The sequence below is a fragment of the Malurus melanocephalus genome, unplaced genomic scaffold (assembly GCF_030028575.1).
Source record: "Malurus melanocephalus ecotype Western Australia unplaced genomic scaffold, MMel_1.1 scaffold_148, whole genome shotgun sequence".
Taxonomy (NCBI): domain Eukaryota; kingdom Metazoa; phylum Chordata; class Aves; order Passeriformes; family Maluridae; genus Malurus; species Malurus melanocephalus.
This window is the reverse complement of record NW_026623380.1, coordinates 1,574,069-1,600,632: the sequence shown is the minus strand read 5'-3', so window position 1 is coordinate 1,600,632 and position 26,564 is coordinate 1,574,069. Positions and strand designations below refer to the sequence as shown.

Below are 26,564 nucleotides of genomic sequence, written 5' to 3'. Positions count from 1 at the left end.
TTTTTTTCTCTCTAGCTTTCTTTTCCTTCTTTCTTTCTTGCCTTTCTTTTTCTCCAGTCTTTTCCTAACTGTTTCAAAGTTGGGTAAGATCTTAAGATTCTAAAATTACACAGAAACTGAGAAAATGAGAGGAGAAATTTTCACCTGCTATCAATTTAAACCAAATTTGCTTTAGCTCCTCCTTCACAGGTTGACAATAGGACAAAGTATTGAAGGTTTGAACAGAATATAGTTGTCTTTCTGCAGCAACAGTCACATCTTTTGCTTTCTGTCCATGACAGACTTGTTTTCAAATATATTCTATTTTAAAAGGCACTTATAATTTAGACTAGTTGGTATTATTTGGGTTTTCAAACAATTGTTGTATTTCTGGTTTTAATATAGAACTCAGTGCATCTCTGCTTTAAAACTCAGCTTGTTCAAAAACAGGTACCCATATTGATAGGTATTTTTCAAGGTAGTCTAGATTTTCTTTTTTTCCTGTGCTGCAACAAAAAAAAATATTATGTAACCACTCAAATTTTCCTTACAAGAAAGGATTCACTGTATTTTGATATGACTTTACTCCAGTGTCCAATGAAAGACCAAAGTGCGGTAGGTGCTGAGTTTCCTAAATGCTACCCCTGTACTTTTACAAAGACTCGTGCAAGGATGCTTATTCCAYGTGCCATGTAGGCCTAATAAAGCTGGGCTCGATTCTGTCACCCTTGCGCTGAATAGCGCAATACTTTACCCAATTCAGGTAATTAATTTTGAACAAGTTCCTACTTACATAGGAATGGCAGAATACAGCCCTGAGGATTTATTTATAATTTTCTGTATATTCCAGTCTTAGACGCATGTATATGAACCAAATGGACCATGGTATGCTTAGAAAAATAACTGGAAATTCAGAATGAAGCAAAGAAACAAACCAACCAACAATAACAGAAAGAAAGAGAAATTAACAGGAATAAAGTCCCTTAGGCATCTGCCCAAGAACTAACACAACACCATCAGGAATTCAGAACATTTATTGCAAAAGCTGAATAACTAAATAATGTTGAACTGGCAAAGCAGTAACAAGGATAACTGGTTAGATATTTATTCTGTCAAAGTCATCAAACACCCCTCACAAACTGACATAAGTACTGCAATAAGCAATGCACCCCTAACCCATTTTAAGCCTTTTATACTGTGGAGGAAAAAAATAAAAGTGAAGTGCTATATACAAAAGAATAAAGAAAGAAACAAAAAGCTTGTGGTTTTTGGTAAAAATAAAATCACCTTCAGATCAGCTAAATTTGTTACTTAAAGACTGATGTTTCACTGTGGCATAAGTAACTTGCTTTTTTCTGTAAGGACTTTATTTTTTTTTTTGCATGCTATTTATTTGTGTAAATCATCTTTCATGCCTTAACAAAAACCATCTAAAAATGTTTTGGATTTGGATTTGCTTTGCGTGCAACTTAGATCTTACTAACATTAGGAGTCACTCTGCTGGTTTGACTGAGGTGACATGATACTGGTACCTGCCAGGCATTGACCAACTATGATAACAAACAGTTAAACAGCAATAATTAGAGATTTAACCCTTTAGTTCCCCCAACTAGCCTACCAGGAGAATGCTCTGTTACATCATGAAGGCACAACACATTAAATATTCTGTGGCTATGGTCTAAAAACACTTGTGTTACTACAACGTTAACACAGATGAAGGTCAACACAAATGCTGCTGTTCCAGCAATACGAACTGTCTTAGGTATAGACACACACCTGCCCAACTGGAAAAACATTATTATTATTATTATATTTTGCTCCTGTAGAATTTCCTCCACATACTTCAGCTGGGATCAACATCAGCTACCACTCATTAATGACAGACTACAGCTAATTTGATTAAGGATCCCAAACAAATAGCTTTCTCCCTCACCCACTATGACACATTTAAATATTCTTCTATTTTGCAATTTCCCTGTTTTATGAAACATAATGGAAATTAAACAGAAAATTGCTACGTTTTTAAGCCCTTACACAAGTCCTTTCATTTCTTAATATTAAATTTAAGAAAAAGAAAAAAAAAGAGAAATTCTACCTGAATGTTGGCATCATTTGCTAATACATAGAAAAATGTTTTTTTCCCTTTTTATAAGCAACTTTTCTTCCCACTCCATCACTCTTTTCACTTTTAACACAAGTGGCTTAAGTTCCTTGGAACATTGTGTGTCAGACAGACTACTAACACAGAAACACCATCATTGAAAAGAAAAGCAAAACAACAAGAAAGCAAATGAAAGAAATCAAAAAGCAACTGTGAAACACAGAAATATGCTACAGTCTCTTTCCAAGTGAACATTATAAGTACACAAAAATTGTAAGTAATAATTGTTGCTATTTACAAGTATTTGAACGTTGATTGACTTACAAGTGTCCACTAACATTGTTAATAGCACAATAGGTTTAATGTTTACAGTTTCAATTGTTTGCAATATGATCTCAAGTATAATGGTCCCAGCATAGATCAATGACAACAAAAGCACAATTTTCTAACTGGATATGCTTTTCAATCTTTGCAATCCACTGAGCTTTCACACTGTCTCACTCTCCAAATGCATCTTCTGTTGTTCATAGCAGCAGTCCAGGGTCAAAAAACAAAGAAACAAAAAAGGATATTTTCAAACTGGAGAGATCTCTGCAGATTTTGATCATGTCTATTTAACAAAACCACACAACTAGTAGGAACACTCTCTCATGTTGCAGGACATCAYACCTTCCACGGTGCTAACATAAAGATATGCATATCTCTGCTAAGTGAAGCATAGTTCTAGAGGTCTACCCAGTACATAAAGCTCTGACACACACATAGTATTAGCAAGTCTAAGTAGGCTAAAGTCATTGGTCCAAAGTAACCATTTCTTATAGCTGGTGCTCCTTTGGACTCTCCACAGCTCCCGGGGCCTGTTTATAAGACTTCAAGTTGGCCAGAGGAATGTCAGTCATGTGGTTGCCAGTGTTGAAATGGCCCTCACCGGAACCATACTGCTTTCGATCACTGAACTGGTTCCTGTTGCTATCTTCTTTCCAGGTCCTGGTCAATGTGTGTCCATTAACTAGTTTGTCCTTCTTAACCCATTCTTTCTGAGGTGCAAAGGTGGAGAGAGGAGACTTTGGCTGTTGGTACGGGCCCAAGCTAGGAGGCATCCAACAGTTGTCTGAGTGACCCAAAACCAGGCATTCTTGAGTACACATCTCCGTAGCTTCAGCTAATCCTCGTGGACCAAGAGGCCCATCTGTAGAAGAACAACAGAGAAAGAAAAAAGGGGGAGAAAGGGGAAAGAAAAAAGACAAAATATTAGACTGTGATATTTGACATTAAACATATATAGTCCTAAGGACAAAATTAACAATGATCCTGCAACCAAATATTGTGCTGGTAAATCCAACCTACATTTTCATGCTGTTATACAGTAACTGCTTTGCAGAGCATACACACCCTGTATATGCTGCCTACCTAGTTTCCAGAAGTGGAAAAAACAGTTCAATTATCCCCATGCTRTCAGTCTCAGATCCTACTATGAATAAACTTAACTCCTTTTATTTTAAGTCACACCAAGAAAATAGAGTTAGGTAAGTGAAAATGCCCAAGGAAGTAAACCTACCCTTGCAGATTCAGAGAATTAATGTTTATAAGGGCTATCATTTCAATGTGCTCTCTTCTCCTTTCAACTCACTTTACTGCTGCAGAACCTTGTTGAGCTAACAGCCTACAGCAAACTGAGAAACATCTGTACTATCCAAAAACAGGTTTGCCCAAAGGAATGCTCTGTATGCAGGATTATTGTAATGTCAACTGTTTTACAAACATGGGCTGGTGCATAGTTCTAGGTAGAACTGAGTGCATCCACTGGGTAGATGCACACTCCAATGAATACTGTCAACAAGTAGAGACAAGTAAAATATTGCTGGATGTAATATGAAACCAAGAAACTGTTTAAAACATTACATAAGGAAAGAGAATAAAACCTGTAACTCTTCTGAGCATCAAACACATCTCAAATGCTACACAACCATAAAAGTCAAGGGGAAAAAGAAAAAAAAAAAAAAGGAAAAAAGGCTTATGTAAATCTTGCACTTTATAAAGAACTGTTCTCATAATTCTTTGTAAGCTAGAAATATAAGACCACAGGAGACAGAAATGAAGATTGCTGAAGCACTTTGCATATTAAATATCTACATAATTTTTCACACACTATTGAGGACACAGCTGGCCTGCTTCAGGCCTCTTGCAATCAAGCAGACAGGTCACMCATGCCTTCAGCGACATTAAATTCTTCTCAGTCTTACTGCATTTTTAAATGACTTAATTTGCTCATCTGCTCAGGCTGGATGTATGAGGAAGGGCAAACCAGGCAAAAGGCATAGAAATTACTCCATGCGTCTTTGTTAGATATTTCTCAATATCTGGGATATGCTTTGCCAGGATTCATTGTTGTATAGTAATCTTGAGCAATAATTTTGAAATGTCTTTTCTTGACTTCAGAGCGAGTACTGAAAACATTTGAAGAGTTAAGGAGACATATTTCCTTGATTAAACAGCCCAGTGACAGGAAGGAAATTATAGATTGATTTTTGAGAAAGAACATTAGCAAGTAAGCATGAATAGCAAAGCCACTAATCAGAAGAAAAATGTCAGCAGTGTATCARAAAAAAAAAAAAAAGTGTATCTTAATAATAATCTAATTGAGACTCAAAATGATAAGTGAAGACACTCTAACAAAGATTTCTGTGTTAAAATGCCGAAGATTATTTTGTTCTCTTGTACTCCATGCATATACAATAAATTACCCTTACTAACATCTTTTTCTGAACACTGAAATCAACTGAATTAATTTTATGGAAACTCCTATTCATTTCCCACTGCTTTTAAACACAGATATAAAAAATACCATCATTTTCTACATGTTACAGTGTAATTAGCTAATCTTCTTATCTCTGAGCAAGTCCTCTTTTTGAATATCTGGAGAATATATGCTACTCTGTTGATGTAGAATATAATTATAGAATATAATACTTTATAATAAAACACAATAAACTATAATAAAAGTTGCTATTGCATTGCCCATATAAGAAATTTCTTATTGCTGAAAACTAGAGCGTGAAAAATGTTCAGAGTCAATCCTACATTCCACTTAGGTCAATATAAGATGAAATAATTAAACCAGAACCATTAGGAAAAAAGAAAAAGCAACTGTAATATAGGAGCTTAGCAGAGATTTCAATGAGGATCATGGACCACAGTTCTAAAAGAGAAAGAAAGTTGGGKTTTTTTTGTTATAAAATTCTTCTTTGAATCCTTTATCATGAAGTTCTAACCAATATGAGCAGGTACTTGGAGAGAAATAAACCCAAAATGAAACAATTATAAGTAAAGAACGTACTCATGGTACATCATTAACTCTTCCAAAAGTTAATCTACAGGTTAAAAGCTGAATTTTTTTTTGGCTGTCACTAAAGTTTAATTTTAATTAGTTTTTTCCCATTTCAGAGGCAAAAAAGTGGGAAGTGACAGAACTATTTTCAACCTGCCTACTCTCCCAGTACACCACTAAGAAAGACCAAGAAAGAAAGAAAGATTTTGCAGAGATTAAAACTTCCAAAACTGAAAGAAAATATTTCACCACAGAATGACACATTTCAAGACAGTGCATGCACTCTGTGCTTCCAATCTACAGTGGAATAAAAGGTTAACAGGAAAGCCTTCAGAACGATAGTTCTAAAGAGGATAAGTACTTTTTCTGTTTAGTTAAATAAATTTCAAGAGATAAGACTATCATTTCAATTTAAAATTTAAATGGGCAATAAGCTGGTTTTACTTAAGAATAAATATTCATGTGGCCCTATAAGCTACATGTCAAATTCTTTGGAAGATTTACTTCATGTGTTTTGCCTTCTTTAGTAACAGTGCTAGGCAGTTAATGCTGTTGAAGTCAGAATGAATTTTTAGCATCCTTTGCTTTAGCCATCTCTAAGCTGATAGACTTTCTGGAGAGCACTGGAATATTTAGATATCTGCTACTACTGTGAACAGCTGACAGGAATGGGGTAACAGTGCTGAGATGATTGCCTGTTCAAGAAACGCTCCTTGTTTTTTTTTTTTTTGGTTTTTTTTTTTATTTTTGTACAAAATATCACTGTTCAACTTAGCCCTCAAAAATCAATTGTTAGGTGCAAGTCCTCCCTCAGACAACCTTCCCTATGCAGAGATATCAATGAAAGGCAAGACTATGCAGTCTTTATATGAATTTTGGTATGGATGTCATATGTCACACCAAGTGACAGCTGTAGACAGAGTGAGACTCTCTTCTTTCAGGAGAACACCTGAAAGACACTTCTTTTGGCTGTATAACTGTTCAAATAGCTGTGAGGTGTGTTAGAGTCTGCACACACCTCTACATATGACTTCATGTAAAAATGTACTGAATTGAGAAGAGGTTCAGACTCCTACTCAAATGTGTAGTGCTCTGTATCATACTTTCCAATCTGTAAAATACAGGGAATATTTATTTGCCTTACAAAAATATTGTGTGGTTTAATTTTACAAAATGCCTCGAAAAGCTTAATCTAATATATATCTAATATATATCTAGCAATTTTTATTTTAATCACTTTAGGTTTGAGCCATCACAAGGGAAAAAGAAATCCACAAAGTGATTTTTAAAAAATGCAGATTGTTGGAATAATATATTTTACTTATGAGCTACTACAAGGAATGGTCATGCTTACTGACTGAGGAAAAGGGCAGCTTCATTCATAATGTGTGTGGCACCTGCCATAGATATCTCCAGTTAAAGCCTTTAGATACATCCATATTTGACTGGTAAATATTATTGCCAATAATGGTGATGATCATGATTTAGGGGATTCTACAACTGTCCTACTGTGAAACAGAGGAATAAGATGAAAAGGAGGAAAAAATGATCTCACCTACAAAAAAACACCAAAACAACAACAACAACAACAAAAAAAAAACAACAAAACAAACAAACCCAATCTTTTGACAATTAGGTATTTTCAGTTTCAGTTTTGTTTTATTATGTTCTCAAACATAAAAAGTTTATTCTTTTCTAAGACTATTACTCAGGTTGCTATTTAGTAGCCTAAAGTATAATGATCATGAGCAGTATGATAGGAGAGGGATCTTCTGGGGATAGCGTGACTGAAGATTTGGCTGCTAYGTATTGAGAAAGCATAATGTTGCCTTAATGGTAATTATCTTTCTCCTCCGCCACTGCTGAACAATAGTTTTCACCCAACATTCTAAAGTTGTTTCATTACCACATACAATGACACCACTTAAAAACCTGTTCCTGCTGCTTTAATTTTATAATTGCATTAATTTGTTTCCTTTCTTTTCACAAAAATGTCACTGCAATTTCTGTATCAAGCATTTCCATACTGAAGTACTTTATTGATATGTGGGGGATTTTTTTTTTTTTTTTCAAAATATTTGTTCTCTGAACAATCCATAATCCGTGAGGCTGGTTATCAGTCTTGGCTGCTTGAATATATAATGACACAAGTGCTGATAAAACTGTACGAGCCATCTGTCTCTGGAGTTAAATGTTTTGAAAGCAAACACAAAAGTGCATAACAAACACTCCCTTAAATTGTCTTTGTAAATATTTATATCAGATCTTACCCAAAAATGCTTTTTTGTTGTTATTTTATTCTGTTAATAGCTGTCAAGCAGATGCATGACTTGCCTACTCAAAAGCAGACAGGTGTAAGAAGGAAAATAATGCATGCCACTCAAGAGCCGGTCATACCCTAACRCTGGAATTTGTGTGTGGTCTTTTATCTCTTTTTATTATACCCAGAAGCTAAACAGCTATTTCATTGATTAACTTACTGCTGCAATTAGCAACTAGCTTCTGGTGTGATGACCAGCTGCTTTTCAACCTGCTTCTTTAAAACTCTCTTGCTTACAGCCAGAAAATGCATTCTTCAGTTCTGAAAGAGTTGAGGCCACAAGATAAGTTACACTCACCTCAAAGTGAGAGTTTTTGGTCTCAAACAACATGAATAGGTACTCTTTGCCTGAGGGTGCTAACATTAAGTACAGTGGATTTGAACATGGCCACAGTTGTGTTTCAGACAATCATATTTATTTAACTTTTCATATTGCATCTTAAAAGGGAAAAAAAACAACAGCAACATTTTCAGCTCTACTTATCCTCAAATCTTTTTTAAGCTTTCATGGTCTACTTTACTAAATGACCTTTTCTGAGACCACATGTTTTAACAGCCTTCCCCACATCCATCGCAACTGAAATGACATTATTTCATTTAATAGGGGTTTTCCAACTAGTCATATATTAAATAGAAAAACTGGAAAATAGTTTATAATGAAAAATATTCTTTTGACATTTTTTGCTCTTAGATACCAGACAAATAATTGAGGAAGACTGTTCTTTATTTCTAGTCTGTTAAAAAGAAAATCCATGACTACAAAGCCACACACATGCTGTGCTGAATGTGCTTCCTTGGTATTATTAATTAACAGCAAGATTCAGTGACTATTAAAAATATATCTTTTTAGTGACTTATTCCATGGTCATTCAGACCCGGCACAGTCAATTCATATTCCATCTTCAAATTACCTTGTCCAAAGGTCCCTGGATTCCTACCATGGCTGTTGGCACTTTTGGTAGGTTTATCACTGCCACCTTGTAACCTGCTGCCTCTCTCTGGCCTCCCTGGTGTCCCCTCCTCTGTACTCAGGTACAGATCAAGAAACCCCTGCTACTTTCTGCTCCCTTCCTTGGCCCAAACTTCTTTTTAAGCAAGGCTGAAATAAATAATACTGTAAGGTTAGCTTACATGTGTGTTACTTAGCAGAGATAAGCTGTCAGAATCCTTAACTAGCATGATGACAGGAGGGACAGGAAGCAGGGGAAGTAAGGGTGTGTGAGAAGGACTGCCGAGGATATGGAAAAGCAGGAACAAAATTATTTTCTGAAAAGGCAGGAAAACCTGGCACAATAAGATTTTCTGCACTATTCTGTGACGTATTTAAGTGATGCTGAGATTGCTTCACGTCTACATCTTTTCAGAGCTAAGAAAGTAAACAAAGTAGAAGTTAAGAAAGTATTCTGCATTTCTTGTCTCCTACCTGAGTGATTCCGTGCTCTTCACTGCTCATAAAAAAACAGTTCTATTACTCATAATGGATTAAATATTGCCTGTGTTCACATCTTTATGCCACTGTTTATTTTTATTTTTTTAATTTAACTAGGTGAAGCTTTATAATTGGTATTTTAAAAAAAGTTAGTTTCACTACATAATCTAGTGGTTCTTTCTGGTYTTAAAAATCTATGTATCAACAACCATTAACATAAAGCCGCATTTTGTATAAACTTTCACTGACAAATGTAGCCAATTCTAACATACCCTTTAGAAATACAGAAGATACAAAATAATATCCAGGGTTGTTATTCTGACTTAATACATTCTGTCATTAAAAACAAACAAACAAGTAAATAAACAAACAAACAAAGACACACAAATGACTGCAATTTGTATTCTTAGCTGAAGTGTCACATTGTGGATGCAGACAGTCACCTTGCAGGAAGAGCAGGAGAAAAGAATTGCAAACAGGATTTGGCAAAAAAACCTCCCGTTTGTTAACAAATAAATAAAGATTAAAAGCTTTACACATCTCTCATACAGATTTCATTCTTTGGGCACAGATGAAAAGTCAACATTTGCAAATGGAGATAGTCCAAATTCAACAATACATGGGCAGCCAGAACAGCAGATTCTCTCCCTGAGAGGATATTGTTATTTAGACAGACTTTATGGCACACAAAGAGCAGACAGCATATCTTTATAAATTTGCAACCATCTTCAGCATGGCATGGAACTCATCCATTTTTTTGTCTGCTCAAACTACTCCTATGAAGAATGCTATCTCGTCTAATTTTATTTCCTTAWTTTTTTTTTCCTGCCATACATTTAATTTTAGCAGGACAATATAATGCTTAAAAGCTCCTCAGAGAATTCAAATAAACCTTCTAAATTTGATTGGATCTCTTAATGAGACCAGTGCTCAAATATTTGGAATAATATTATTTTCAGCATTATTTTTTTTTTCATTATGTAGCTCTTCCTTTTGCTGCCTAAAAAAGTCTYTGTTCCCAAAAGGTGACGGTGGGTGGTGATAATAAAATATTCATAAAGCATCCCATGGTCACAATCATTTACTATCCTTTTTCTCTCACATGTAAATATTTATGATACTTGATCAAAATATTTTGTTGAATTGATTTACAGGCAACATGCTGAGACAGCACCACTCTTGACATGGCCACATTTTCTAATCTATTAATATGCCCCAAACATGAACCTGCGGTCAGTCAAAAACAACTGAAGTCTCTATTTGGAAGATTCAGTCAGTCAACTGTTTACCATAAAATCAAATTTTGGTTAGTAATTACTACAAATTCTGTTTGAGAAAAAGTAGGATTCAGTGTGGAAAAAGGCATTATTCAAAATGAGAACTGGCAGAATGCTGTGAGCCTGAGCTGGAAAATATTTTTTTCTACTCTGCACAGTGCTGTAAAATTTTTGTGCAGCTCCTATATGCCTGACCACTAACTTGTTTACAGCAGAAAAAAGAAAACCATTCAGGTTGAATTTAATTTGATTTTTTATAATTTTTAAAGAAGTCTAAATTAAGTTGGTTTTCCTGATAATTTTTTAACTTACAGAAAAAGACTGATCTTCTGACTTGTGCTAAATACATAACCTGGCTCCCTGGAGCACAGGCATGGTAACTTGGGATATATTGAAGTAAGGATATTGACTTTATTGAGCAATAATTGAATAAAAGCAAAATTAATCATCATCATAACTATCTACATATACATATATGTGAGGAACTGCATTGTAAAAAATATATGATTTGTTTCATTTATATATATATATATATATATACATGACTATACATATTTTTTATTTTTACTTTTATAAGTATTTTACATATATTATATTTACCCATATAATTCCTCTATCTTCATTTAAGAAATGAATGGAAATAATAGATTGGTGAACACTGAAGTGAATGTAACCTCTCACAAAATGAGCAACTCGATTGCTTTGCTCAAGCTGGCTGTGGAGTCATCCTAACCTCCAGTTTTCAGTGGAGTGAAACATTTGCACAAAGGGATTCAGTTGTCCCAAGAATGACTGACTTTCCAGAGGTGTGAGTTTCTGTCCATTGATAAATAGGGAATCCAGGTATGGCATCTAGATCCAGCTCTATGTATTTATAAAGGATGTGAGGAGTCCAGATCTTTGCTGTCATTCCAGAAGACAGACTAATTCACTCTGATATCTTGAATGCACCTGAATTGAGTTTTTCCATTATAAACAAAATGGTTCCAGCAGCCAGGAATAAACCAGCAGACAACTACACTATCCAAAATACCCACATGGTGATGGATCTCATGCATATTCAGGAATGGTGATTTTGGGAAGCAGAGAAGAGACCTCCTAGACAAGACCCCTGCTATAGTCAAATTATCTTTAAGAAAATCAAGACTTGAAATGTATTCCAGTCCCCCATACTTCAAGTGGTGGAACACCCTGAAAGTCTGCTTTTTATAAGAGATAGACGATTGTAATTGTTGGGCTTTGCTGAAGTCTTGAAAATAGATCAGACGATACAATTAAAAGTCTAAAAAACACACAACTGAGAAAAAGTGAAAATTATTATGTTTATGGGTCAGATTTAGAAATGTATCTGTGTAATTTATTTACTGCATCACAAATCTATTTGAACTTTGAAGCAGAGACAAAGAATACATTTAAACAGAGGTGTATGTGGTTTTACTTACTATAATTATCTCCAGGATATTCTGAACCTGTACACAGGGTTAATGAAAAAGAAACCTATTAAATTTTAGTAGGTTTTTTTAGTTTCTGTTAATCTTCTTTGAAGGGGCATTCTTCCCAAATAAATATTTCCATTTCTTTTGTAATCACCAAATATTGCCAATTTTCATGTAATCTTGAAATACCACTACTCCTAATATTTAGCCCTTAGTATAATTTATGCTTGATAGCTTAACAAAGATTTATTTGTTCTATCACAAGAATTTTTATTTTATAAGAGCAGTTGTATTCCAATGAAATATAACTTTTTTCTTTAAAGGGACACCGTATTTTAAAGCTACATAAACCTGTTCTTTCAAGCAAGTTATAGAAATAGCAGTCGGCTGAGTGTCCAACAGAACTTGATGAAAAATACTAGAGATTATATAGAGTCTCCAAAGCATAATCTTACTGATCTTATTATCCACCACAGAAGGGTATAAAAAGAAAACCAGGGTAGTATCACATAAGGACTTATCGTATTTAATCACAAATTCTTCATTAAAACTAAGTTTTTATGGAAAAGCTTATTTTACTTTAAGTGCACAACTTAATTGTCTTACAATCTTTCCAGACTTCTAGGAATATGGCCACAGATTTCAGTATATTTCTGCATTCCTACAGGTTTCACTTTTTCTCAAATCAAACAAACCACAGTTTTATGAACTACTCCCAGTTGGCACTGTCAGTTTCTTTCTCTCCAAAAGTAACAAGTCTGGACCTCAATGTTGGGGGAAAAAATGCTCCAAGTTATGAATTTTGGGACCTTTAAAAATAAATATAACATAAGGCTGCCACCAGGAATGGTCGGTGAAGCTTAATTTCAAATTCTATCACTTAGTTGTATTTTTAAACATTCAGTCTTATTTCCTAAGTATTATTTTCTTAGCTCTAAATAAACTGCTGTAGAGCAGAAAGTGACAAAGTAAACATTTTTTCCACGACTTGTGAATTTTAAAAAAAAAGAGACAAAAAAAAGAACCACTTCCTTCAAGGAATTCAACAGGGAAAAAAGACAATATCAAAAAGCTACAGATGTAATACTCTAGGTAGCAGCTCATCTAAGAGCAACATGAAAATGCACATATATGCTATGGTGTTAAAAACACAATGTTAATTAAGAAAGATAATTAAGACTTTTTTTACATAAAAGTACAAAGTTTGTTCTGTAATTAGATAATTACATCTGAACAAGCATTAAATTTAAGCTGAAATACATCTTTTTAATGAATCCCTATTACTAAAGTCTGCTTCTTGCCACTTTTGAGTTTTTGTATTTTCTTTCAGTACAAATCAGACCAAAATCAAATTTAGGTTAAACCAAATTTGTTGCAAATTTGTGGCAGATGCGTTATGCGTACAGGTTATTATGTAAATAAGTAGTTTGACTTGGAAAGATCTTTTGAAGTACATTTCTCTTAGCAGAATCTGGACCTGCAGCTGGGTACTTGTTTGCCTAACTTAAGATGCATGACTCTGAATAATTGAAGTGTGTGACAGAAGAAAATACTTAAATTAGGTACCTAGTAAGCTTGATTATTTTGTTGATTTTGTCTTCCATTCTACATAAAAAAACATCACAGGACACAGATGTCAGAGATGTCATTAAACTAATCCAGAGACAAAAGAACCATTTCCTAATTCTGCTTGTATAACGGCATCTCATTTAGCTAATTTTGTAAAATTCAGATCAGTGCCAGTTGAGTTGTTAGAACTGCAGGCATACTACACAGAGAATACTGGAAAGGGCTTTCTTTCATTATGTCTGAGCTACACCCCTGCTACAGTTCCTTCTTTTTCTTTAAAAACCAAGTTCATTTACATAGTTTTCCAGAAGGGATAGCCATAAGTATCTTAATGAGCTTATATGGTTTACAGTAAAACTCCCATTAAACAAATGTTCCTGAGTCAGAACACTTAGATTTTATTAAACCACGCTCGAAAATTAATCTGTGTTGCATTTAGTCATTACATTCAATGCACTGAAAATTAATATGGAAGCAACATCTGTATGCACCAAATAGTTCAGTTAGTTGCATTATCCTATTCTGATACTTAACAAGAGTTACTTCCAGGCTTTCAAGTCTTACCTGGAAGACTGCAGAAAAAAGTTATCTTTGTGGTTCTAAAGAGAAAATCAAATAAGACTTCACACGAATAATAAATCCACATTTAATGGAGGAAATTTTATTTTTTGATAACTTCCTTTTGTCTGTTTCCTGTTTAATGGAAAATCTCTGCAAACCAAACTTTCCAAGCATCTTACTTTTTTTTTAGTACTGTATTGTATTTATTATTGCAAGAAAAGCTCAGAAGTAGGCCACTTTAAGTTGAATCCAAATCTAAGTACAAAGCAAAAAGATTGTGAATGAAATTAGTGCATGAAGTGCACATACAGTAGGTTTAAACTAAAACATTTAAAGGAATATCCTGGATGTCATCTCCAGGTGCTGGGCTTCTTTAAGGAGGAAAATATTATCTTTTTTTTTTTATTTTTTTTTATTTTTAAATATATTAAAATGGATTGAGCAAGATGCTCAAAGAAGAATTGTTACTATGAGCACAGATCCTGAACATTTAGATGTGCAACAAGTTCTTTACATTCTCCTTTACGTCTGTACACAGTTTGGTTTCTCAAGTAGTATAAAAATCACAGGAAATTTGGTTCCTGTGTAAAGGAAATTTTGGGAAGGAGCATGCCAAGAAAAACTCTTGGTTTGATTCCCTCAAATTATTGGGTTTTATAATATCAAATGACAAAACGGAAGTCTTGCTTACCTCCTTAGCATTATTTCTTGTCCAGTCACATAAGAATCWGACAATTTTTATGACAGTTGTTAATACTTGGCAGTACACTGCCCCTCTTTTTCTTGGTTTCAGTTTGAAATGTAAAGATAAACTGGTTTTATCTCCCACAGGGTAGCAACAAATAAAGAAAAAAATACTAAAAAAATACATACATGACATAATCTTAGGCTCATATTTAATGATGTATAATATGGGCTTATCAGTTTCAAGCTTCAGAAAATAGCGGGCAGTAGGAATTGGTTTGCATTTGCTGAACTTGCAGAATTGGAAACTTATGAAGCAAATTAACTGTCTGAGTGAAATTATGTATTTATCCTGTGAAAAAGAAGACACAAACAAAAAAAGGTGATTTATCAAAATATGAAATGCAGTCACTGGATTTAGCTCACTTAGCATTTACATTCACTTCCCTGATAGGAACGGTGGTGTAAAAGTTAATTACCATTCACAGAATGTCTTGTCAAAACACTTAAGAATTATTGTTCTGCTAATGACTTTGTTCTGTACTTGGGTTCAATGGCTGATTTGAGACCAAGAACACTGAAAAGGATCACTGACACTTGGTTAGGATACCCAGTCTTTCCATGCAAACACCAGCAAGTAATGCCAACAATTTAGCTTTAGGACAGAAACTATTATAGAACTGTAGTCTTGAGGGAATTAACAGTTAATTTTAAAATGATTACTACCCTTGTATGAGGTGAGTTATGTAATAATGACTGCAGAGGCAGCAAGTTATTTAAATGCAATGCCAAATGTTTAAAATCATGATGACCTGAGCTACAATACTTCACTAATAGACAAAAGGATGTATTTCAGGCCAATTTGCTTGGTGGGACAACAGAGATAGGCAGCTCTTTGTCCACACATCGATTGATACCTCCCTCCCTTTGAAATAGGTTGGAGTTTTGCTACTGYCTTCCTTGGGTGTAAAACTTGGTCTTTAGTCATTATAGAGCACAAAACTAATTTTACAGCTGAGCCTGATTTAGGAAGGCATGCACTAAAGGAAATAGACCAATTCCCTTATGAATGGCAAGTCACTCATTTAGCATTTAGCTTCTCTACATACCATAACAATTCTTCCTTCACAAGTTCTCCAGCTTTACTTTTTCCAAGCTGTCTCTACATAGTTCTGCTTACTCTCTTTTTTGACATGTTTTCAACTGACTTGAACTCATTCTCATCAGTATTCCTGTATTTTTCTCAAAAAAAATTCCTCTCACCATCTTCTCAGCTGCCTGGATGACAAATCCTTCTCCTATAAATATATATCACTGAATTTATTTAACAGATTTCACGTAAAATGAGTGATGGGCCTTCTTTTTGTAATTCACTTGGGTATAAAACTTAAGGTTATTTAACACAGAATGCTAAGTAAGGTAGGATTCATTCCAGCCTAGGGTTCAGTTCAAGAGACAGTTGTCTGGAAGTATTCGAGAGGTGTCTGAATGTGACACTTGGGGATATGGTTCAGGGAGGATTAGGGTAGTGCCAGGTTGACAGTTGGACTGGATGATCTTGAAGGCTTCTTCTGAACTTGATGATCCTGTGATCTGAACTGAKTATGAGAAATTTTCTTGTATATTTGCAGTTTAAAAGATCAAGGTGGTGTAGTACTCAGAGGCAAGTATACAATTGAGATCAAATGTTAGATGTCTACAATGTATACACCTGCATGGGAATCAGAGATATATGTATTTTCYAATTTCTCCTTTTGATTAACAGATATCCTGTCAATCTTGTCAGTTGTTCTGGTCAATAAAATACAGTAAATCACCAAAGCTAATTACAGAAATTAATCTGAACTCTTTAGATTATACTGCTTTGACTAAATCTCCCTTAAACATAACAAGAAGTYATGGCTCCTATTATGTACATGCCTTCATTGTAAATAGCTAGATTTAGCATTTGAATCTGGAGCTATGTCCTACCCTTGGCTTTGCCATAACACTTCATCACTTTGATCTTTTAATATGTGTGCACAGATTAGGAAACGTTTCCTTACACAATTAATTATTTCTTAAAAGCTAATTGCTGTATCAAACAATTTACTTTATTTACTTGTAAAATTAATCCCTTTGACCTCTCTCACTTGTGAGTGGATTCCATCTGGATAGAGCCCCTGATCTACCATGGCTTTCAGATCAGTCTGAAAGTACATGCTGAGGAGTTTCAGGACCGTTTCTCTAGAGAAAATCTTCTTTTTTTTTTTTTTTTTTTTTTTTTTTCTTTTTTTTTTTTTTTTTTTTTTTTTTTTTTTTTTTTTTCCTGCATTGTAACACAGAAAAGAGAGTGGAATTTCATGTCTGAATTTCACTTTCACAGTATTGCAGATATCTCTCACCATAGCAGTATGGATTTTTACAGTATTAAGGGACAAAAGCTGTAGTTTAGGACAGTGGGCTGGGCCAACAAAACTGAAAAAGAAACTACTGAAACTTCCACTAATGCTAATAACCTTTTTGAGGGCAAGGTGAGAGGACAAACCTTTCACAAAAGTTTGAAAAGATTGATTACATCGTAATTTGTGTTTGGTCCCTCATTCAGGCATTAAGTGCTAGCAGTATTCCTGATTATAACAGAAAATTTAGTTCCCTGCTGTGGGGAGAAAAATAGCACTGAGAGCAGAAAACACCTGGCAGACACCTTGAATATGGAACTTTTTATTAAGCACTGCATTTTTTTCTTTGTTAATTAATCTATTTCACAGTCTCAGGTAATCACTTCGCAACTTCTCAGTAGTCTGACTTTCAAAAGAACTTTACGCTCTGTCAGTTTCTATACCTGTGTTAAAGAATATGGGAATGACATAAACATCTTGGTAAGTTGGCCAGCGTTGTCTTGCACATCCCTGTCCTAGAAGGCAGTAACATTAAAAACATTCTTTGTTCTAAAGGCTATGTATTGAGAATGTATTCAATGGGTCTCTCTACTTAGTTTTCTAAGTAAACCTTCAGAGTCCTACGATTTTATAGCTAAAAATGGAGTTAGTAAGATCTCCTTGTTGACAACACTGATTAAGACTGCAACACTCTGCACAAATGCCCACCTCAGCCTGGCCTGCAGCAATCACAGCACCAACTAGAAGCAGTTGCTTATACTCATGCTATCTCTGTTGTATATCACCTAAAGTTCCTTGTCCTTGCTTTGTGTATTTTTATCTGGTACCTGCTGTTTYCTGGGGAGGCATTTACTACAGACAAATGGGTACAATTAATCAGAGGAAAAATCCACATTCAACACCAACACATTTTATGAATAAATGAAGTACAGGATGAGTGGTGGTTGTCTGGGATGTCATAAATGTCTACCCAAACTTGGAGGAGAGAAAAGCAAGCACAAGTTCCCACAAATATGTAAGAATTGATCGGAAGGAATAAAACAGAACTGAAATGGAAAATATAACACCAAGACAACTGATAAACTAGAAGGTCTGCCACATATATTTAAAGAATAGTGGATAATGTGAGATTACCATGGTAAATTAGATCATTTTTAGAAACAAAGAAAATTGAGTAAATCCCATCTCTCTGAACTTCGGTAGAATCTGTGATGAAGTGCTATATAGTACATTATTTTAGTTTAGGGAGAACATAGACTGATAGAACCTGTAGGTTGATTCAGTGAGTGAAGCGATGGAGTTGGAAGGAGATCCCATATAATTCAACATCAAAAATAATCCTGAATAATATTCTTAGTAATGACCTTGATATAAACCTATAGGCAAAGGGAAGATACATTTAGACCTATACATATAGACCTATAGGCAAGGGGATGATATAGTGTGCTTCTAATATAAAACTGGAAAGTACTTTCAGTGAATATCAGGTTATCAAAAGAAATAAAGGAAGAACAGAAATGACAGAAGTCTTTCTTGTTAGAGAAGACTTGGAGATTTTAGCTTTTCCATTCAGAAGATTTAAACCAGAGGGAGAAAAAGGTGAAAACCATTGATAAACAAATAGAGACATTAAATGGCTGCAAATTAAGAGATGGCATTGTCATAAGAATAAATCTGATGACATGGTGTCTATGATAGCAGACTACTGGACTTCTTCCCAACATTTACATTCTTATATCAGCAAAAATTCTACAATAAAAGCAGMAGATTTTATTGTGCATATTAGTGGAAGTTTATAGTCTTGTACTTAATTTCTTAATGTCTGACTACAGTCAAAGCAGCTGGTGTACAACAGAAACCTGTGCAGCAACAAAGTATTAAGACACAATAGTCACAATGGACAAGATAGATAAAAGGACTTATAATTCCTTACAAAGAGAATTTGCATCACTAAGGACACAAATTCCTAACAAGAAGGTGTGATTTTTCAGTATGAATGCWTCCAAAAAATCTCATCTAGTAAAAGAAGGTACTAGAGAAAGGAATGATCTGATGAAATACTGGCAATTCTAATTGAAGAATAGCTTTCAGCTRATCAACTAAATTCTTTAAACAGGCTCTTTCACAACGTGATTCATCTGAATTCCTTTAGGTTTCACTTCACAATGAGATGAATTGTGCCCTGAAAGTGTCTACTTCTCCCTGCTGACTACTAAATTACCCAAAGTGTGAGATCAGGTGTATACACGGCCTCGTCAGCTTCTACAGCTGAAGCAACAGAAGACAGATCTTTCAAGATATCTCCTAAATCAAAGACAATGTGTGTGACCTTAGCTGTGTCGTTTAGTTCCTCTGAGTCTTTATGCTCATCCATAAAATAAAGATAATAGGATTTCCACACCTTACAGGGCAATACAGCCAGTTGTGGATTGCATAGCTCCCTAATGCCATGGCAATGGATGCCCTWAAAGTATTTAGGCCTATTCTGGATTGTTAAATGAGGAAGCAAAGAATGAGAACAAAGAATAAAACTAGCAAACTAATTTATTTTCAGAGAGACCCTTTAGACATCTCCCTGAAGAAAAGCACCATTGAAAGATGGGGTTCCTATAAAGCAACCTGTTAATCATAACAATAAGATTGATGTTTATGAAAGAGGTAGTATCCCTCCCTCATAAAAAGAGAATTCACACTGGATATGTTTATCTCTTTTGTCACAAGTTGTTCCATTTGTCTCATGACTCAGGTAAACAATTGCTGCATCAATAAAAGAATCCTCTCTATTTGTTGCCCACCAACCAAAGGATACAGCCTTTTAAAATGTCTGTGTCCTGTTTTAAGASAGGTACCAGGCAAATGTTTGCCCAGCATTCAAATATTTACTGAAACATTAATTCCAACACATTTCTAGAGTAACATAATGGGAYTTATGCTAAGATATATGTGTGTCTCATATATGCAAAGGCAGATTTTAATCTCGTTTACAGCAACATCAGTTGACTTCAGCTAAATTACTCCTGATTTACCCTAGGATTGCTGTCAGAATCATCCTTGCATTTCAGCCAGAGCTTACAAATCTCCAGCAGAAAAGCATCTTTTATTGCAAGAATAAATTGGCATTCATCCAGAATTCCCTGGGAGAAAGGTTTTTTAAACCACATTGATTTAGAGAAACAKAGAGGCCTTATTTATTTAAAATCAAGGATATGAATATTTTAATAGCAGCAGCAGCAGGAGCCATAGAGAAAAGCTAAGCATTCAAAGTTGCTGCAAATAAAAAAATCTCCYGTTAGGTTGTTTCAAGCTAATGGCTGATGATAGAATTTGGAGAGTGCAGAGAAAGAGGTACAAAGAAGTACTTGTCAATAATAAGAACAACAGCCCTATATTTACAATCCAATGTTTAAAGCCAAAATAGACATTCTTTTCTTTGTTTGATCTCAGGAAAAGCTATCTGCAGCTCACAGGCCTGAATTTGAGTCTTCTTATGTCACTCAAAAGAAGTACTGAGATAACTGTGCTAGAGATGACAGACTAGTAACCCCTCTAGCAAGCCAGAGCTGTGGGGGGGTGTCATGTTTTCTGTATCTGGGCTGAAAGCACTCTTCSTACTTAGAAATGCTCTCTTTTGTTCTCCCATAGTGCCTGAAATTCATTCTCAAGAGATACAAAAAGTTGAAATTCATCTCATAGAAAAAAAGGTGTCTTCAATTTCCATAGGAACAAAGAATCACAAAACAAATGTAAATCCTTTTCTCTTTTTMTTTCCTCAAGGCAGAACTGCTCACAGACATCATAAACCAAATCCCCAGCTATAACAGCTGCCACAGCAGCATGAAAGTCAGGGGGTGTTAGCCCCAATATCTCTTCCTGTAAGAGACATAAGAATAAGTTGAACACTAGTCAATAGCAGCCAYGTAAAAAACACATGAATTAGGTCAGATTACTTGTAAATATACATTTGTAACAAACATTATTGCTAACCAGACTAATGTCAGCACAAGAAACAGAAAATAATGTCTTACTGSCTATTGTATTTTAATTGAAAAATTGTCTTTCTCTCAAAGCATTTGCACAGCATTTTACTTGTTATAAGAAATACCAACTCTAAATAAAATATAGCAAATAGAGAAATCTTATAGATTAAGAGACAGAGAAATTTGGAAGAACTAGTTTAAAAATCCAGGTAAGTCAAACCACATTATTCAAAGCAAATCCTGAAAGATCAAAACCACAGCTCCTAATCTTAAAAGCTAACATTACCAGCTGAAATGTAATACTTTACTTCAGTTTGGAAGTTCTCTTATCTAACCAAAAAACTTCCATGAGAGCAAAGATATTGCTAAAACAGTGCAATGGCAAGCTTTCACKGCTCATTTTCAGTGAGCAATCTAGAGATCGTCCTAGTATTGGCTTTTATTTACAACAGCAAAGATCTTTCAAATCTGAATTGCCAAGATCCTATTAACATACAAATTCTAGTTTTAAAATAATGCCTATGCTATCTGTAGGGGCTAAGGATCCTCTGCTCTACTCCATTAAACCCATAAGCTTTCATATCCTTCTTCCTCTTGGAAACTCCCTCATTACACAGAACATTTGCAAATCCAACTTTCTCATCCTGAAGTTCCCCTTATGACCTTATTATCAACCACTAACAAATAATAAGAGCAGATAATAAACACACAGTCCCCTCASAGCCCAACACCAATCAGAAGTGCAGGTACAGTGATGCCCACAAGCTAATTTGCACTGTAAGCATGTCGACCTGAGACCACAACCCTGCACATAATCCCTCTTCATAGTCTGCTCTACCACAAACTTCTTTGGGGAAAGAGGGAATTACAATTACTCTCTCAATGATAGATTTCTGTATGGCTTTATGCTTTTTATGGCATATTGCTTCTGACTAAGGTCTGTGTAAGCTTTGGAAATTTAAGTGTAAAAGATGGACAGATGATTTGAAGACTAGAAGTTTTTTTCCTATGAAAGACTTCTGAACTGCCACTGCAAGATAGTTACAACTTCCCTTCTACTTTGCTACTTGAGGTATTTGTGCAAGGAGACAGCAAAAAGCATTGATGACTTTGTTAAKTATTTCCACTCTCAAGCATCTTATTCTTGAGTCACTGAGAAAGCAGCAAGGGGAAAAGTGATTTCTGCCCCATCTACACAGTAGAAATATTATTGAAATTAGAAGTGATGCAAGCTTTTCATGCTCTAGCTTACAGCAGAGCAAAATAAATGGAATGCAAGACAAAAGACAGAAGAACTCTCACACACAATCCTTAGAAGTTCTGGTAAAGCTACTCTGTGAACATAGTTAAAGAGCATCTGAGATAAAGGCAATGAAAGTGTCTTTCAGCTCTGATAATGGGGATGCTGTTTCTTAGGCATTGCCACACAGTAACCCTATCASAGCTTTCTCTGTTTTCGCTCATCATTCCCAAACCCAAACATACAAACTCTGTTAGCTGGATCCTCTAAGAGGCGAGTAATTCCTTTTTCTGTCTTCATAATCACAATGATTTGCTTTGCTTTTACTTTTTCTTAAGTTTTATAATATTTACACAACAGAGGCACAGACTCTAAAACATTTACTGTCCTTAACAATTCCTTCACCAGTTTTTACAGAATATTTACTTAGAATTTGATCTTGACTGACAGGTAATTTACTGAACCTATCACCTTCACTCTGGACAAAACAATAGAATAAAAAACAACAGATGAACACAAACTTCATGCATCTTTAAACACTCTCYGAATCTACCAACATCTATTTTTTTTTAAATTTCAAAATATAGGAATAGCTGCAATCTACTACTCCCAACAAATGAAATAAATAGACAACCTGATKTATTATTAAATCACATTTCCTTAGGACTTTACCTTTGTCAACATGAGGAATCATTTAAAGGCAGCCACACAGAACAGTACTGCATTAATATACTAAGAGACTGTCATTCTTATTTTTTATCAACAGGCTTTATTTCTGGATAAGTAATATATCAASTAGAAATATTGTATGACTTTTGCTTCATCAAAAATCTGGGAGCCACTATGGAAATTCTCAGTACAGTCCAAATGTACGAAGATAAACACTATCTGGAAACATAACTGCAAGGAATATTAAAAAAAAATAATAAAAAAGTTCAGTTAGGTTGATTTCCAGACCATAGTCACAGAKGAAACTTTTGGGAGATGAAAAATGCACATTACTGTTTTCAAATACAGAAGATTCAAGACACTCCAGCCCGCTCTTCAGAGTATACATTTCATGTGTGATCAATATAAAAAAAAAATAATCTCATAGCTAAATATGCAATAATGTGCCAAATGTGTCACCCAAACCATTCATTAACAGTAAGCTGATTAACACAACACATTTTATTTCAGAGTAGAATTCAAAGCCTGTTATGGCAAAACAATTTAGGCTTACAGGATTGTATTGAGCCCTGTTATGCTTGACCATGCTAATGTAACCGTTTTTATTTCAGAAGCACTGGGGAGGGAAGCATGAAATCATTATTAATTATATAAATATTAAGGCCGCACAACTGATGCTATTACTGTTTTCAAATGGTTGCATCTGCAAATTCAGCCTGTAATAAACACTAATGCATCCAGAGACGAGAGTGCTGACACATGAATGGGATGCTTTGTCAGACTTGCATAAAAATGTAGATGAACTGCAGGGAAAGAACACCAAAGAATTCAAAGGGTTTCTTGATTGCCTTCCTTAAAATGCCAAGAACTTAAGCTGGCCTTTCTTATCTTCCTCTACATGCATGTGACACTTTAGGAGGTCTTTCTTATTGTATAATAATTCAGTAATTGTTCCAGCTCTGTGCACCATGCCTTCCTTCCAAAGGGCAGCATGAGATATATAATTCTGGTAATGAACAGCTGCATAATTTAAGGGTCGAACTAGCAGGGCTCTGWTCCTTATTTTTGTTTTCTTAGCAGTCTCCTAGGTATTCCAAGACTATTTAGGAATACAATCCTTTGTCTTCTTTATTTTTCATAGATGATATATGTTTAGACTTGATAATGTTCCAGAAAACAGATTTTATCAACTGAAGCTGCAGAGGAAGCTTTYCTCTCATTTTGCTTCAAAGGGCAGCAGTACAGAACTAGAACAAAGTAATTTTTTTYCCCGGCCATGAACATCGTCTGTTCTAACACACAGACTTTTTCAAACCCTGAACGATCCCCTTTCCAAAGCATGATAGACTAAAGCACACAGCTATCAAAGGCATTTCCACACAACATTTCTCTCACCAAGGCTAATCTTCCAAATGTTAAAAAGGTCCAGGCAGCTAGGCCCTACAAGATGAAAGCTGCATGCTGATTAATCAGCTGCTTTTTTATTCTATTCTGGCAAGTGTTCCCTAACTGTAAATAAAAGGTTTACCCTGGATTTCCTGTAAACTAAGGAACATAAGGCATCTTTGGATCAGACTCATAAAGCAACAAAGCCTTCTGCTGTCACATCCACAGGGGTAGTTTGTTTGTTCTGTCGCAAATATCCTTTCAGGTGTCCTGGGGAGAGTGAGCTAACCTAACACAAACATCATTCCAACGTAAGAAAATTACATGGCAACCACAAAGTCACCTCATTATTAATTGCGTTMTTTGGCTTCCCGCAGCACTTTAATTGTTGCTTGCTTGAGGAGACCTGTCTGCAATTTGTGTCATTGCAGAAGTTCAGGCTGGTTCATGATGTGTGGCTCAGTGTAATACAAGTCCCTTGAAGAAACAGTGTCATATATAAGATGAAYACATTTATTTATGTCTCAGAGTGCTGGCTTTCTATTCAGATGGTAAATAGGTAGTGTGAAAGAGATGTGACAGACCCAAGAAGACTAGAAAGTGTCTGCAAACTGGCAGCCACTGTGGTTCACTGACAACCCGAATTACTTTCAGGCAGTTTGGCACATCTCCATTTGTCACACTTAAAAGCTTGAGCCAAAGTTATCCAATTAATACAGAGCACAGTATTTCTCCCTCCTCGAGGCTGAAATAGAAATACAAATGTTTAAGATTCACAGTGTGCATCATGCCACCTATACATCACAAAGGGATGGAAACCAGTAATAAGTAAAACAAATGTAAGTGAACTCCCATCACACCCCCTTGGCCGCCATTCACCTCAGGTTGCCTTCTATGCTGTACATACCATTTCTGTACTATTTATTCCAGACAATGATTTCTCATGTAGAGTGAATCCCTTCTGCTGTAAATCATGCAAACATCTAGCACAAATAGTTTGTGAAYGTAACAAGTATCAGGGAACAAGCTTTTGAAATATCTGTCTAGGCCAAGAAGGGGAAACRGTTCCCTCCCCCAGCAAGATTTTGAAGGCAAGGTGAAGGTTGCTTATTTTGAAAGTAGAACAACCTTCATGAATCAGTATCAGTTTTTTGACATTATTATATGCCCATCCATCAYAGCACAGCAATAAACACTGTATCTTGTGCTGTGACCCAATGCCAGTTTATATATGATTTTATTTGAATTACTGGTAGTGTAGACATGAGGGCCAGGCTTGTACAGCTCTCATATGGATGGAATTTTTCATTGAATCACAGGATTTCCTTGGAGAATTTYYACTGTCCCTAAGTAAGTGTACAGAAGTCCTCTTTTATCCAGACAAGCTTTTGGTGTTCAAAGAAGTGAAAAAATTCAATACGTTCAAATACTATAAATGCTAATCAAAAAGACCTGTGAGGTGCTTCTTTAGATTCTCTAAGGCCAATTTAGATATTTAAAATCGACACAAGGAAGGCTACACTGCTGGCAATCTATAATCAAAAGGTTTGAAATACTTGTACTTTTCAAAGTAACTGATGATACAGATCTTTTGAAGAAGCAAGGAAGAAATCATGGGGGTTAAATAATGAACAAAGAATGAAAATGGTACTTTCCCTACTCCCTGCTATTTGAAGGAAGCTGTAGCTGGCCCCYTTCTTTGCTTGTTCCCCTTGAAACACCCATGAAAGCTGATTTAGAAAAATATTCTGATTCTTATCTGACTTACTGCCTATTCCCAGTCAAAAGCTGATATAAATGTGAATGGTAAGAGCTCCACTAACATTACTTACATTATTTCAAGTTTAGTGGAGTAAATAATATCAGAATCCTTGCCTTTAATTGCCAATTAACATATTTTACAAACATTTTTCCTGCTTAATGCCATGATATTTTTGACAGCAAACTCCAATAATAAATATAGCAAATTAAATGTTTGCTAGTGAAGATATTTCAGACCAAATTTTAAACTAAYCACTGGAATATATTCAGTTTTTCAGGTATTTTCCTACTGAATTTTTCCTATATATTTTCCTCTGCTGTATTTGTCCTTTGAATTTAGATTCTAATTAGAAAGAAAGTATAGCTTTGCTTTTTTGTTGTTTTATTCACAGTGTAGATAAGCAAAGCAATAGTTTCTAGCACAGCTTGCTTACTGACATATAGAAACTTTGTTATGGAAAAACTT

At 35.1% G+C, this 26,564-nt stretch overlaps 1 protein-coding gene across 3 annotated transcripts in view; it reads right to left on the bottom strand.

Moving 5' to 3' along the window:
• Positions 1–13: 13 nt before the first annotated feature.
• The window catches only part of PCDH9 (protocadherin 9), a 663,031-nt gene continuing 636,480 nt past the window's right edge, over positions 14–26,564 (bottom strand). For all 3 annotated transcript variants that reach the window (XM_057371515.1, XM_057371516.1, XM_057371517.1), the window contains one exon: positions 14–3,269. In XM_057371515.1, the coding sequence (XP_057227498.1) occupies positions 2,896–3,269 (374 nt within the window). In that variant the 3' untranslated portion in view covers positions 14–2,895. The remainder of the gene's footprint in view (positions 3,270–26,564) is intronic.